At 37.9% G+C, this 14,406-nt stretch overlaps 2 protein-coding genes across 5 annotated transcripts; both read right to left on the bottom strand.

The window, feature by feature from the left end:
• Window positions 1-123: 123 nt before the first annotated feature.
• On the bottom strand, window positions 124-8,464 carry LOC103994325 (CRM-domain containing factor CFM3, chloroplastic/mitochondrial). Of its 3 annotated transcripts, XR_010475759.1 has the most exons (11): window positions 6,788-8,464; window positions 4,614-5,085; window positions 4,386-4,516; window positions 2,226-2,283; window positions 1,933-2,060; window positions 1,652-1,808; window positions 1,256-1,548; window positions 1,106-1,165; window positions 898-978; window positions 404-545; window positions 124-331 (listed from the first exon to the last, which is right to left on the bottom strand). XR_010475759.1 is itself a non-coding variant. In XM_009414651.3 (9 exons), exons 1-9 carry the CDS (start codon window positions 8,330-8,332, stop codon window positions 474-476), a joined length of 3,162 nt encoding a protein of 1,053 aa, XP_009412926.2. In that variant the 5' UTR covers window positions 8,333-8,463; the 3' UTR covers window positions 124-473. The 3 variants fall into 3 exon arrangements, 1 of the variants encoding a protein (XP_009412926.2); XR_001979412.2 differs by having other exon boundaries at window positions 1,933-2,283; window positions 6,788-8,463; XM_009414651.3 differs by having other exon boundaries at window positions 124-545; window positions 1,933-2,283; window positions 6,788-8,463.
• Window positions 8,465-8,649: 185 nt separating this feature from the next.
• On the bottom strand, window positions 8,650-14,198 carry LOC135587104 (thioredoxin-like 2, chloroplastic). Of its 2 annotated transcripts, XR_010475760.1 has the most exons (5): window positions 13,771-14,189; window positions 12,531-12,713; window positions 9,947-10,111; window positions 8,988-9,233; window positions 8,650-8,891 (listed from the first exon to the last, which is right to left on the bottom strand). XR_010475760.1 is itself a non-coding variant. In XM_065078098.1 (4 exons), the coding sequence occupies exons 1-4, from the start codon at window positions 13,939-13,941 to the stop codon at window positions 9,096-9,098; spliced, it is 657 nt and encodes a 218-aa protein (XP_064934170.1). In that variant the 5' UTR covers window positions 13,942-14,198; the 3' UTR covers window positions 8,650-9,095. The 2 variants fall into 2 exon arrangements, 1 of the variants encoding a protein (XP_064934170.1); XM_065078098.1 differs by having other exon boundaries at window positions 8,650-9,233; window positions 13,771-14,198.
• Window positions 14,199-14,406: the final 208 nt, after the last annotated feature.

Consider the following 14,406-nt stretch of genomic DNA (forward strand, 5'->3'; position numbering starts at 1 on the left):
TTGAGAGTAGTTAAAATTAGATGAACTTGTTATCTTTGCCTGCTAGCACAATATACTACGGCTCTTGGGAATGAACGAGCCAAATTATCTATCATAGCCTTTGCCACTTCCTACAACAAGAGATCAACAAATGAATGGTTGATTAGTAGTTCAAAATGTGATTGAGAATGAGTGTAGCTCATGAAGTAAATATGATGACTGCTTATATGCTATCAATAAATAAGACGAAACCGCATATGGAAACTCTTTTGAAGACGATTGATGCACTCAGAATTACTCCAAAAGATCACCCAAGTCCTCGAGGAACCACCACTGTGAGGAGGCACGTTCCCTACCAACATCATCAAGAATGCCTCAGCATAAGAGAACCTGGTCCAGCTTGTTCCTCAAATAGCAGTAGTACCTTTCTTGATGATAAAATGCTGGTCCATGAAGGAACGAAGACGGGAACGATGTCACTAGCAACTAAAAATTCACCGATAAACATCCTCGTCCTCCTCAGCGCCACTGCTGTATGTTTCAAGATAGGCCTCTTCACCTTCATCCTGATATGGGCACAAGTCGTATGTCAAAAATCCATGTTATGGTGGGGAAAAAAGCTTTAGTTCCCGCAAAAAATACATTCAGTTACATTAACTTGCAGAAGAGGTTGGTTGAGGCTTTCCAAGGGATTTTAATGTTTGCGTAAGCTAGTTCATATACAAAATCCTACGTGTCAATCTACCTAGCTCATGGAAGAACCTACAGTTAGGCAAACATTATGTCATCCTTTTGATTGCCAAACTAGTTACTAGCAAATTGGCACGGGCAGATAACTGAAAGTTTGGATAGCTTTAGAAACAAATTATAGTGCATAGTTTACAAATGAACCTGAAAGACAATAGTCTGTGAACTCACCTCCACATCGTCATCTGAAAATAAATCAACCGGCAGGTCCAAGTCCTTCTCTCCTGATCCCTTATCATCCTCCATTTGCTCCTGTAGACAAATGGTAGCAAATGAAACTAGTTCGCAAAGAACCAACATGTACTCAAATATGGAATAAAAACATGAAGAAATAACGGTTTCCAGAACAAAAAAAGTGAATTAACTAGATAATTCATACTAATTGAGATTTTAGAATCTGAATCTTCTCCTGTAGACTTGAAATATGATGAATCAGGGCCTGAAAATTCACACATTGTGGAAGAGATGGATCAGAAGAAGTACAACATCTGTGAGACAAAACAGAAGTAAATAAATGCAATGATGTTACCTCCCGTCTCTGAAGCTCTATAGAGCGTGCTAATGCCTGCCTCCTTGTTAACAGATTTTTGGGCCTCAAAGTTGGAGGCCGCTGATAGTTCTTACCACGGTATATGATAATTGCATAGCCCTTCGTAGTTTTATCAAGTGAAATCAATACTCCACCACTCTCAGCCTCAAGGGAAATTGCATAGTGTTTTACTTGTGCAAAACTTTTTCCCTTCACAAGAATCTTGACAAGTTCTCTATGCTTCCAGTTCAAGTGCATATTTTCAACAGTTCCATCAAAAACTCCCCGTCTCCCTGAGGAATGGACATAGTGTAATATGGTGAAAATAACTGTTAACCATCATCATCTGCATTAGATTCAAAACAGTCGAAAGCAATACAGATATACTGATCTTACCAAGAAGTAGAGCACCCCGCATCTTAAGACCAATGTTACGAAATAAGGCCCGCTCCTCATCACTGACAGTCTCTAAATCAATTGGAAGATCTGCTGGTTTCAGGAATTCCTGCACTTTGGCCAAAGCCTTCTCTGCTTTCCTGACCTTACTTTTTGCCTGATAATTGAAAGAGAATGTGATGTAGCTATTAATGATCAAGTTCAATAAAGTCCAAATGGCTTCCGATGGAAGCCTAAAGAGGGTAATCTTTGACATACAGTAGATATAGTGGAAATCTTACAAATACTAGCTTTCTTTCAAGGTATCGAACAAGAGATGCATGTTTAGCTAAAACCATATCCTTCTTTAGCATTTCTCTTTCCTCAGCACTAAATGGATTTCCCCAGCGACTCTTGGCCTCCAGAGTCTCTGCAAGTGTACCAGCAACTAATTGACCCTTACGACTTTTGACATGAGCAACTATTGATGTTGATGCCCTTAACCGGGCTATTTCTTCCTCATCCTGGTGAATAGTCACTAGTTTCTGTTTCTCCGACAGCACCTCCATAACTGAAGATGTCACAAAATCATTACCTCTATAGAAGACGATATACTCCTTGTTCCTAGAAACAAGCACTCCCCCTGTCAATTTCTGCAGATAGAATTGTGAAGTCAGAACTATATTGCAGTTATAGTGACACCAATAAACAGACAATTTTTAATCCAAAAAACGAAAAAAATATGACATGCACATGCAGAGAGAAGGGCAACATATGTACATTAGATTAGTTTGATGTACCAACCAAATGTCTGTTACATCCTAAGTGACCATGCAGATCAATTGTACATTAATTATTCAGGATAATTCTGCTGAGGTTTATTCATCTTTTTAAGTAGTACAACTTCATGTCATTTTCTTTGCACTCATATATACACTAATATATCATGTTTAGCAAACCAAATCTGCTGAAACATTTTAAAGGACCTCAAACCTTATAATTTGAGTTACTATTACAGATGAAAACACAATTCTCTTAGATGGAAAGAGAGCATTTCTTAGTAAAGCTTTTTATTGTAAGTCAACTCTTTTTTTTTTTAATCTGAACTGATAATTTTTAACACCTTGTTATCATTAGCAAACCACCAAGTATAAACTATGAGAACATGCATTCAAATGTTCAATTACAAAGGGATCCAAATCATTACTCTGCCATGTAATTCAGAGCCAGGAGTAACTTTTGGGGGGGTGTGAATAATAATAAATAAGTTATTTGTTAAAAATTCTAGAAGTAATGTAATTAACCTTAAACAAATTAGTCTTCCTTAAGCACTTATTTTAATATTGCAGATGAAAGATATATTCTCCTGGAATATTTCAGGAATTTGACAATACAATATTGTTATTTCAATTTGGTTAAAGCTTCCATTCTTTGGCATCAAAATATCATACTTAATGGTAAGAAGTTTGTATCCAGACACATACAATTGCCATATAGAGGAACTTATAGGAATAGTAATTTTGCAATTGACAATGAGGCAGAAAAGCGGAATCTGGTATGTTAGGGTAAATACACAGAGCTTGCCATGAATGACATTATACACAAGGTAACTACAGATGCATTTGATACACGTGCAACTTGCCATAGATTATATATCAGAAGGGTAACTACAGAATGTCATCTAAAACTAAAGGACAACCAAGGACAACGAGGCACTTAAAGGAACAGTAATTTGCAATTGACAATGAGACAGAAAAGTGGAATCCTGTCTCTTAGGGTAAATACACAGAACTTGCCATGAATGACATTATACACAAGGTAACTACGGATGCATTTGATACACGTGCAACTTGCCATAGATTATATATCAGAAAGGTAGCTACAGAATGTCATCTAAAACTAAAGGCCAACCAAGGACAGCAAAATTTGGACCACCACAGGCAGAAGTCCAAAAAAATTGTAATAACTATTGAGAAGCTGAAAAATGGAAAAATAGTTGCCAGGATACTTGAAACATAACCAATGAGAGGCTGAAAAATGGAGAAATTTTCTGCTTCAACAGAATAAACATCAATGTCAAAATTCTCTAAGCACTTCAACTGCTGCAAGAAACTGACCTCCACAAACAATATTAACAGCTAGTGGAGCAGCACTAAAAGGTATAGTTTGTAAACTTAAATAAATTAGAAATACCATGAAATTTATAAATTTGGTCATCATTACTGCTGGACCAGCAACTTGCCATGCCACCAAAAAAAAAGTGTAGCAGCAAAAATAATCTTAAGCACAGTATAACAAAAAGGATAATCTCTAATCTTAAAGATGCTCCCTTATTCTTATGGGAACTTGTGCTCAGGAAACAAAGCATCAAATGGAAAGACTAACCAAGGAATCCAGACATCTTTGTGCAAACATTTAAATCCTTGATCTTGAAAGGCTTCAAGTTTACAAGAGGTTTACAGATAATATGTAGCTATTGCATATTCATGATTTTAGGGCCAAACTTGCAAGTTATAACCTGAACCACCAAAGAACGAAGAAATAATCCTCTCCAGAAGCAATAGCAAAAAAAATACAATGCAAAAATCAGACTATAATGTACTGTAATACAGAAAGTATCTGTATATAACATAGTCTTTATGCCAATGAGATTGAGTAATTAACTAAGAAATTTATCCAAGAACATATTCAAATAAAAGAAAACACTATCATATGTCTAATTCCTACCCAACGTAAATCATGTAATATTATCCACCTTGATTTCTTCAGCCATTCTCTCATTAGATGTATTTGGTATACCACGTTTAATGGCTATCTTTGCGATAGAACTTTTCTCCCATAACTTCACAATAGCAGCAGCTAAGCCTTGGTGTTGCCTATTTCTTCCTACAGAATGGACAAATAATGACGGCATCTTACAAGAAAATGTGTATTATGTAAAAGACGGAGTAGATTTTTCATGAATTTGATAATCATGACATACCTAGAGCAAAATGAGGAGGCATTGTTCTAGCAAGTCTTCGCAGAGCTGTCATTTCTCTGTCTCTAAGAGTACTTCTGGTCCTGTAAGGAAGAAGTCTAAATGGTGGTGCATAACCAGGAATTACACCAGGAAGCAAGTCAGCATCAACTGGAAGTGGGTTACGACCAGACCAATCTTGATATCGTGGTCCCAACTGATCTAATATATTGTCAATATCAGAAGTATCTAGAAATTGTTCAGATGGATTTCCGCAGGTAGAAGAATCAGCTGCAGATCTTCTTGAAATGTTAAATGACTCTTCTGATGGGTTCCCAGTAATATGAACGAAGTAATCCTTGATTGAAGGGATACAGTTAGAGTCAGTATTAGCAAGTTTTGAGTAGGTCTGGATGCATGGCAGTTCATATGTCATTCCCCTATATAGCACAACTGACCTTCCAGACCTCCAAATCACCAGACCTCCCGTTTTATTCTGGTAAAGTAATTTATGTTAGCTCTTAAATAAAAAGCCTTAGAGATGAAAAGTATTAATTTAATAAAGAGATAACAAAAGCAACAGAAACTAAAGCCAGGCCACTTGGAACAACAAGCAAGAATAGTCTTAGAATCAATTCTGCACTAAATTTAAAAACAATCATTTTTTCTTCAGAACTCGACAAACAAAATGAGAGACTAGGACTTAATAAGAAAAGCACAGATGCCACCAAGGTCCAAGTTAAGAGACTAGAAGTCATTAAAGAGACTGCATGCGGTCAAGGTCTGTAATTAGAAGAAGTAAATGCACTCAAACAAGTCCATGAGTAGAGCATCAACATGAAGACAACTTTGCTAAAGACTTCAGATACCATGAGTTAAAAATGGCTAAATACCAATGCCAATCTCTTATCAAATGATTAATTATATACTGAAAAATTGTAAATCCATTGGAAGAGAAAAACACCATATATCCTAAGAATTGCAAGGAAAGATGCACTGATGTTTCTGTTTATAAAGGCAAATGGTTCGAGCTGATGGCTAATACAGAAGGGAAATTCAAAACCACCACTGCTGCATGAGATGGTTTCTATTAAAAGACAAATCATTAGCCACCCAAAATAGTATCTTATTTAAAGCATGGAATGATAGGATGCAGAGACTGTAAACTTAAATATTCAAGAATGGCCACCCACCCAAATGAAAATTTAAAAACATTAAAAATCGATCATGATAAAATGATGAATTACAGTGATTTGAAACCTCAAGACCTCAATCTATTGCAGAAAATTATCTTTCATTAGTTCAGGCAGGCAGAAAAAGATGCAAATACGTAACTAATTTCCCAGAAGAGTGCATGCTACTATGTTTCTATCGGTTGATCAAATTCTAGATGGAATCTTTAGTTTCGAGAAACACAATGCATGCATATAAAGAAACTACTTTTGCAGATGCAAAATAAAAGATTACTTATGGATGAATAGATTAACACAATGCATATATGGAACGAAAGATTGATTAGACGAGTTCTTCCTATAAGTTATAAATATAGATATAAGATAGACTGCTTGAGGATAACACATGAGACACATGGAGGATCTTATAGCAGCTGTCAAATATGAGACTTTAAAAGAACAACTACAACCATAAAAGATCCATAAGGATACCCACATTAGGAATAACAATACATAATTCACAAAGTTGAAATGGTCCATAAGCAACAGATACACACACAGAAGAGGAATTAGTTGCATCTAGTTTCTCACATTTTTAAGCTTTGTAATGCAAAGCAACAGATCAATAATCTTTTTCCATTCTTTTTGCTTGAACTGTCTTCGTCTTGTTAGGTTATATACTTCTTCTTTATTCTTCGATCAGCTTGCTCAAACTTCAACAGCATTCTGAATTATGACATTTTGATCAAAACCACTACACTCACTTACAAGACAAACAACTTGGTCCAAGTGATATTAGTGTGAAATGGATATCAGTTAAGCAAATTGTGATACTATTATCTTCACTTTTCCCAGAATTAATGCTATCACAGACTTCTTTAGCATCAATGAGCTATCCTTTTGACAAATGAACATGCATTTAAAGACTGCAAATGCAGATTCTTAGAACGCTTAAAGATAGTTTTATTCGAGGGGAAGAACAATTACATGACAACAATCAATGTAACTTTAGTAAGAAAAACTAACCTCTAAAATCTCATGTGTTCTCTTCATGTTCAAACTAGGTGTGCCTTCAAACCTTAACTTGATCACTTCGGCCTCCTTCCACTTCTCATGAAGGCTTTTCACAACTGCTTCAGTCACCCCTGCTGGCCCCACAGTCATCCTTTCTTTCATTCTTAATGCAGCATCTCTGAGCCTTCGTAGCTCTGGATCTGGAATGGTCCTCTCTGCCAGTTCAGTGTTACTTCTGTGCAACTGCTCTCCCTCCTTAGAATCAGTCTCTCTCTCCCAAGGTAATAACACTGGACTCACCAACTTAACGACATTATTGCCTGGATTAGACCCATGTTTAGAAGCAGACTTATCGAAAGAAGCACACACATTAATTTTGGGGGCACTTGAACCCATAGAATCCTTTAGTTTATCAACTATCACACTGACCCTACTATTTCCTCCATTTTCATTCAAATCATAGTCTCTTATAGGCAACTGAAATGCAACTTTGGGGTCCGTATCAGCTTCCAAAGGATCAACTCCATGGTCTCTGAATGAAGAACCTCCCACTGAACTCGTTTGAGAGGTCTTGTCAGTGGAAAGGACATGGAATCCTCCCTCGACAGAGACACCTGAATTATCATCGAAATTCAAGCTAGTCTTACTTTGGTCCGAGAAGCCTCTCCTCTTCGCATCCACGGAGGTCCCCTTGTGCCTCTCATCCTCTTCACCAAACTCAAAATTCTTCATCAAAGTCTCATTTACAAAACCAGAATGAATATGTTTTTGTCCATGTTCAGCTCCATGATCCCATGGAGCTGAAATCGACCGCTTCCTAAAAGGAATGCTCCTGCCATGGTTCGGAGGAATTTCATCAACAGAACGCTCCAAAGAACCGTCTGAAACTCCTGAATCTGAACATTTATCAACCACACTTCCGCCTAACTTCTCAACAATTAAATCCAAACTTGTTCTCCGTCGCTCTTCATCAAAGTTCTTAATTTGATCCCGAGAATCCAAATCGGCAGCCTCATAGTTACCTGAGGATCGATCAACAGGTGTACCCGGTGCAGACAAGCCCTGAGATGGCTGAATCGTTTGGTTCTGCCAGGGGAAAGAGGACCTGCGGGAGGAGATCTTTACGGACCATCGTTCGAGAGTCTGGTCGCAGAAACTTGGCCTGAGCTTTTTCTTCTTCGTATTCTTTTTCTTATTATGGATGTCCGTATCCTTCTTCTCGAATTCGACTGAGTCTTCGTCGGGTAATTCCTCACCGCCTGTCCGGAGAGCTTGAGAGGAGACGCAAGCACTTGAACCACGGAGACGGGAACGGGAAAGAACCGATCTTTGGATTCGAAGAACAGGAACGGAAGAGGAGGCGGACGATAGGAGAGGTGAGGGAGATGGAAATGGAGAGACGGAAAGCTGAGGGTTTAAGGCAGCGAAGGCAATCGCCATGAGAGAGAGAGAGAGGAGAGCAAACACACTTGGGCTAAAAACAGCGGATAATATCCGCGCGTACAAGGAATCCGGATCATGATCCATCTTGGAGGATCCGATTCGAGCCGAACCCATTTCGAGCGGAGCCCACGAACGCGGTCCAATCGATGCGTTGACGTTGGACCCAGAGAAGCACCCGATTAGGAAACACGGATCAGGTTACAGACATGAAAGAGGATCCGAATCCAGCACGCTGTGATTTTTCTTGTCGGCTTATATGTGGATCGGCCAAAACACAAACTGTAGTAAAAATCGTAACAGAGAAAAAGAGTAATGTCAAGAAGAACAGTGATAGTGAGATAGAATCCAAGTGTATATAGAGGAACAAGACCATGTCTGTCAATTATTAGCCCTCGCAGGAGAAGCATAATGGCCCTTCCAAGCACCAGCACTAGAATCCATAAAAGGATGAACAGCATCCTTAATTCCATGAGAGCATCTAATTTAACATATACAGCATCCACTATATCATCCTTAGTTGACCATATACAGCATCTAATACAACACTTTTGAGATGAGTTTCTGATGGCAAATGCATTGCTAGGGCACATGCAGTACAAGTGTTACTCCAACCAAATGAAGAACACTGATAAATCTCTTTCTGGGAGGTCCATGACTTGATGATACAAGTCAACTAGATGATAAAGCAACAAAGGATTACAATTAGCTAAAGCATATAGTACACTGAAAATTCTAGAGTCTAGACTAATAAAGATTGTAGTTGCTTTACCTTCCAAGCTGGAAAAGAATGAGACCATCAACAAACAAACCACTGTCGTACACCAGGATCAGGCGGTGACACATGCTTTAGAGGATTTGGGTGATTAATGATATGTAGTTATCTTGAACCAGCTTCTGCAGGCTGTTGTTGAGGTGGCGAGCTTTCAAAGAGGTCGACCTCCCCCACACCAATAGGTGGCCCGATGCTGCATCGATTGGTGTTGTGTATTGCAATGGCATCCTTTATCTTCTGAAACTGAAAAGATAAAAGAAGATGATCAGTGTCCATCTTCCTTCCATGAAGCATGTGAGACCACAGAAAATGGCTTTGTTATCATTGGCATATGTTTCTCATTCAGCAAAAGAAAACACTATAAATCCAAGATATTGTCATTCAAATTCAAACCACACAATTTGCCATCTTCTGTGCTACTGGTGATTAAAGATAACAAGAAGTCTCTTCTGTCGCCAGGTCAAGGGGATGGCAGAGTTAAATGAAGTCATTAACAAAGAAATGGGTAACACCACAAATTTAGACCTTGAATTTGTGCCAATTAACATTATAAACCTTAAGTTACAGTCAAGCTTTGTTGTTAGTTTCTCTAGCCACAACTAAATTTGCTGACCTAGAATAGATGTCGACGACAAATGTTGTTTGACGTATATATATATACCAATCGGAACATCAAGGAAATTGATGTCTGACATGCCCTAGATGTATGTTCTTGAATTATATTGAACTCCTCTCATAACTTTTGTCATCGACGTTTATGCTAAGCAACTCAAAGCCCATTGTACAACCACATTAACTTTCTGTCTTGTGGATGGAAGTTGATGATAGGACTTGCTTGAAATGTTAACTAAATTTTAGGGAGATAATTGGTACAAATAGAAGTTCAAAAACATAATTTAATTTTTCCAAAGTTCAACAACCCCAAAAGTATATATATTATAACATGACTTGCTCACCTTTGCCAAGGAACATGAAAAAGATTCCAACAGTCCATCAGCACCTCGATAGAAATGGAAATAAGGAAGCACTCTAACATTCAGCCTTTTGCACATTGGCTTGTTCTCATCAAAATTCACCTTGATGAATACTATGTCTGGATTTTCTTGTACTGTTTTGCAAAGCTGTAGTGTATTTGAAAGAAGGAGAAAATGAATTAATCTACTCAGAAACTCAATCAAGAAAAGGAACACGATAAGTTATTTTTAAAACAATTCTGAGTATAGTGGAATTAAATAAATAAAAAGATCAGACAATCTCCATATTCAAGATATCCAATGCAAGTGCTTAAAATTCAAAATAATAGATGTTACCGAATGTTCATAAACTTGTCAAGGAAATTAAAGGTAAGTCTGCATTTGTAGTTGATAGTTCAAAATGCATACATGTTTCTGGCATTGACACATTTATAAGGCTTACATGTTGTCAAAAACAATACTCATTTCAGTAAACTCAATAAAGCATGAAACAACAATCAAAGATCAAGGTCATATCTATGTGAAAATGATGGAAAATGATGAGGACAGTATAATAGACGTATGACAGGCACACAAAATACAGTAAATATGCGTGCAATATATGTTGAGTGCTTTGGTAATCCAGCAAGCTCTTCATGTAGAGCATAACTCAGATATGCAATGCCTAATGATGATAATGATAATGATAATGACAACAAGAAGATGTTGAAAGGCCCAACTATTTCAGGGTCACGATAGGAGACAAACCGACAACCTTTTAATCCAGTCATATATAGTTGTCCACTATGCCATGTGGTTATTGCATAATACACCAAGTAATTGTAGATGATGTTTTAAGCCTTATAGACTAGATAATAGAAATAAATGTTATTGCCATCTTTGAGTAGGAAATCCTATTTTTTCAACTTACATAGTATAGTTGGAAAGTTCTTCGAGCTCTGACGACTAGTTTTCAAGAGAGATTGAAATCATTGTCAGTGTTTACCTTGTTGAACTTAAGCAGCCTTCAAAGAAAAATGATTAACAAATTTTCAAATTAATGTTAGCTATTTGAGTCTAGCTACTTATTCCATCCCTATCGTCTACCAGATATCAGGGAGAAAAAGCAGATCACTGTTGTTTGACAAGAAAAGAAGGATAATAAACAAGTTACTAGAGGTGCTACACCAGTGATATTATCCGATTTATGGAATTACAAATCTACGATCTCATAGTACCAAGATAACTTGCTAATACAACCTATAAAATATGAGGGAACCAATTCTAACCCATGATGTTAACTGGTCTAGAAATCAGTATATACAGTATCATGCGAGTTGATTTGTTCCAAAATCCTGGCTAGATATAAGTTCATGCAATTTTTCTCATAGCACATTCAGAACTGGAAAATTCCACAATAGTTGATGCATCCTGAACAAAAGAGCCATTAACTAAATACAAATAAGTGCATAGTTCGAGCAGAGGGTTGCTCTAAAGCTTTTCATTTTGAGCATTCCTCTGACTGATTCCTATAACTGTAATATCCCAGTTCAGTCTCATGTCACAAGTAGGAGACTTGGATAGAATTATATGGGCTCTATGGGTCTGATATCAATAACTTGGGCTCCAGTATTAACTGATAGTTCAAGCCCAATAAAATTAATGGGTTTGTCCATGAGTTAGAACAATGACAAATAGTCCCAGAGGCAATGTTACAATATGAAGCCATCGATGAGTTGAGTGTCATGTGCACCATGTTAGAGTTTGATTTTATGCTATGTTGGTCTTTGTTGGGACATCAAGTCTTCACCCTGATTTAATTCCATATAAAAAATTAGAGAAGACTCGGATGAACTTAAGGCTAGATGACCTTACTACCATTAACTTAGGTTTAACTATTTTGAGGCAGTGATTCAAACTCAACAAATTATGCTTCACTTATCTAATTGGGTCATGACAATAACTCTCTTGATTTATTCTTGTTCTTGCATACACATTGGCCATAATAAAGTGCAATTTCCCATATTATGCATCAGATAGCAAAAAACAATGAAGGATATAGTTTGAAGATTAGAGAAGACTTGGATGAACTTAAGTCTAGATGACCTTACTACCATTAACTTAGGTTTAAGAATTTTAAGGCAGTGATTCAAACTCAACAAACTATGGGTCACTTATCCCATTGGGTTGCAACAATAACTATATTGATTTATTCTTGTTCTTCCCTACACATTGGCCATCATAAAGTGCAATTTCCCATATTATGCATAAGATAGTAAAAAACAATGAAGGATATACTCTGTGAACAAATACAAAAGCCTTGATCACCGAGAACAACGAATAAAAGAGGATTATGCTTTGAAGGTAAAACAAAGGATATGCAACATAAAATCAACACTTAACCAAAGAAGACTAAGAGTATTATGTTTGACTTTGCAAAGCAACTAAACCACAATAATTGAACTTTTAATCATGAACAATTTAACCAAAGAAGCAGAATCATAAATCCACATAAAGAAATTAAAGTAGCACTCGTAAAATGGCACAAGAAACTAAAAGGAAGAGCCAAGAGATAACATGAAGTTACCTTGGGATACAAGGCTCGACAAGAAGCACACCATGTGCCATAGAACTCAACAATTACGAGTTTATCACCAGCTTCTTTTAGTGCATGTATAAACTCTTCTGTTGAATGAACATCGATCATATTTGGCCCTGCATTTTTTTCCCACCACTTTGGCCTCTCATCCTCAGTGACAACTGCATGTACCTGAAATCAGTGTTCAGTGAATAACTTCCGGTGTCAAGTGCCGTACAAGTATTATTCTTGATTGTTTATATAAAAGTGGTATATCTATTCGCTAGAAAGGTAACTTCTAGAATGAGAGAGTGGCAGAAATTAAAATATTACCATCGAACACATAACAGAGATGTGCCTGATTTGACAAGATGACAAGCACCTATATGCTTCTCACACATGCGATACGGAAAAATCAATAGAAAGAATGAAAGTAAGTTACCACTAGCATGAGAACATCTGAGAAAATTTAAGAGGTTATGTGTTGTTGCAGCTAAATAACATCAAGATGCATATTTTTCCTAAAAATTCATATAATGGATGGGCAGCCACTGATATTCTCCTCAGAATCAACTGAATCTTCCAAATATTATAAATCAGTATATTCTTCTTCGCGTTTACACTCCAGCAATTATTTTCTTCGTGTGATGGTTTCTCTGCTTGACTCACATGAGACATATTTTATGATCGTCACACGAAACCACATCAAACATGACTCGCCTTCCTCAACAGAAAGTAATGCCTTGAGAAGAAGTTTCAGCATGATACATATTCTAAATTTGAAACTCCTTAGTGAACTTGACATGGCATAGTTATGTTGGTCTTTCAATGTTTGCCTTTCTTCACTATTAGTATGAAGTCTCAACAAATACGAACTTTTACTGCCACAAAGGCACAAACATAGGGCTACTACCTTGCGAGCTCGCACCACAACACCAAGAAGGTATGCAAGCTAATGTACTGAAACATAAAAAAGATGAGATCGTAGCTACATCTCGCAAATCAAGAAATCAACCATGGAATTTGATCGTACTAGAATTCATATCACAAATTCACCGAAATTAGTCTAAAGTTTCGTGGCCCTTTGAAACTCAAATCCCTCTCAAGAAAGGGAATCTGTTTTCTATTATTTTCACCGCAAAGTGATATGTGACCAATTCATTAAAAAAGATTCAAAACATGAACAAGAACAAGAAGTTCGAAATCATTGTGGGAAGGAAAGAAAGATCCAGGAAAAGGTGGCCTCTACCTTCAAGTGATCCAATCGCCTGGGAGGGAAGGTGAGGGCCACCGAAGCCGCACCGTGGCGACGCTGGTGCGACACCCTTGATCGAGGTGAGTCCAGAACGGGCGGGTGAAGAGGCGGAGGAGGAGGAGGAGGAGAAGCGACGAGCGAGAGGCGGAGGTAAGCGTTGGCCATCTTAAGGCAGAGAGGATGAGGAGCCGAAAGAGAAGCCGTTCTTCTTCTTCGTCGGCTTCTCCAATCCCGGCCTCGGCCTCCTTTCCTCCCTCCGTGCTCTGGCTTCTCCAATCCCCGCCTCAATTGGCTCTTTCCTCCCTCCTACTGCCCACCGCGCTCGCCACGGAGGAGGAAGAAGGCACCAGGAGAGAGAGTCTTAACGAAGCAATGGGTATAGACGACTCGCGTTTGCCCCCTGATGTGGCTCTCGTCGCGTGTGGAAATGGAAATGTTATGGGTCGAGACAGAGACCGGTGGAAGAAGAGCGGTCCAAACGCAGGTCGGGCGGAGGCTTTGCGCGTAGTGCACAAACATTTCCTCAAACACTTAGGCGACAGCGACCTTTTCCCCTTAATTTTGTGGAATTATGCGGCATGCATATTCTAAGAAGAATAAACAAATCCCATCACAAAAATATTAAAATGC

This window comes from Musa acuminata, chromosome BXJ1-8 (genome assembly GCF_036884655.1).
Source record: "Musa acuminata AAA Group cultivar baxijiao chromosome BXJ1-8, Cavendish_Baxijiao_AAA, whole genome shotgun sequence".
Lineage (NCBI taxonomy): Eukaryota > Viridiplantae > Streptophyta > Magnoliopsida > Zingiberales > Musaceae > Musa > Musa acuminata.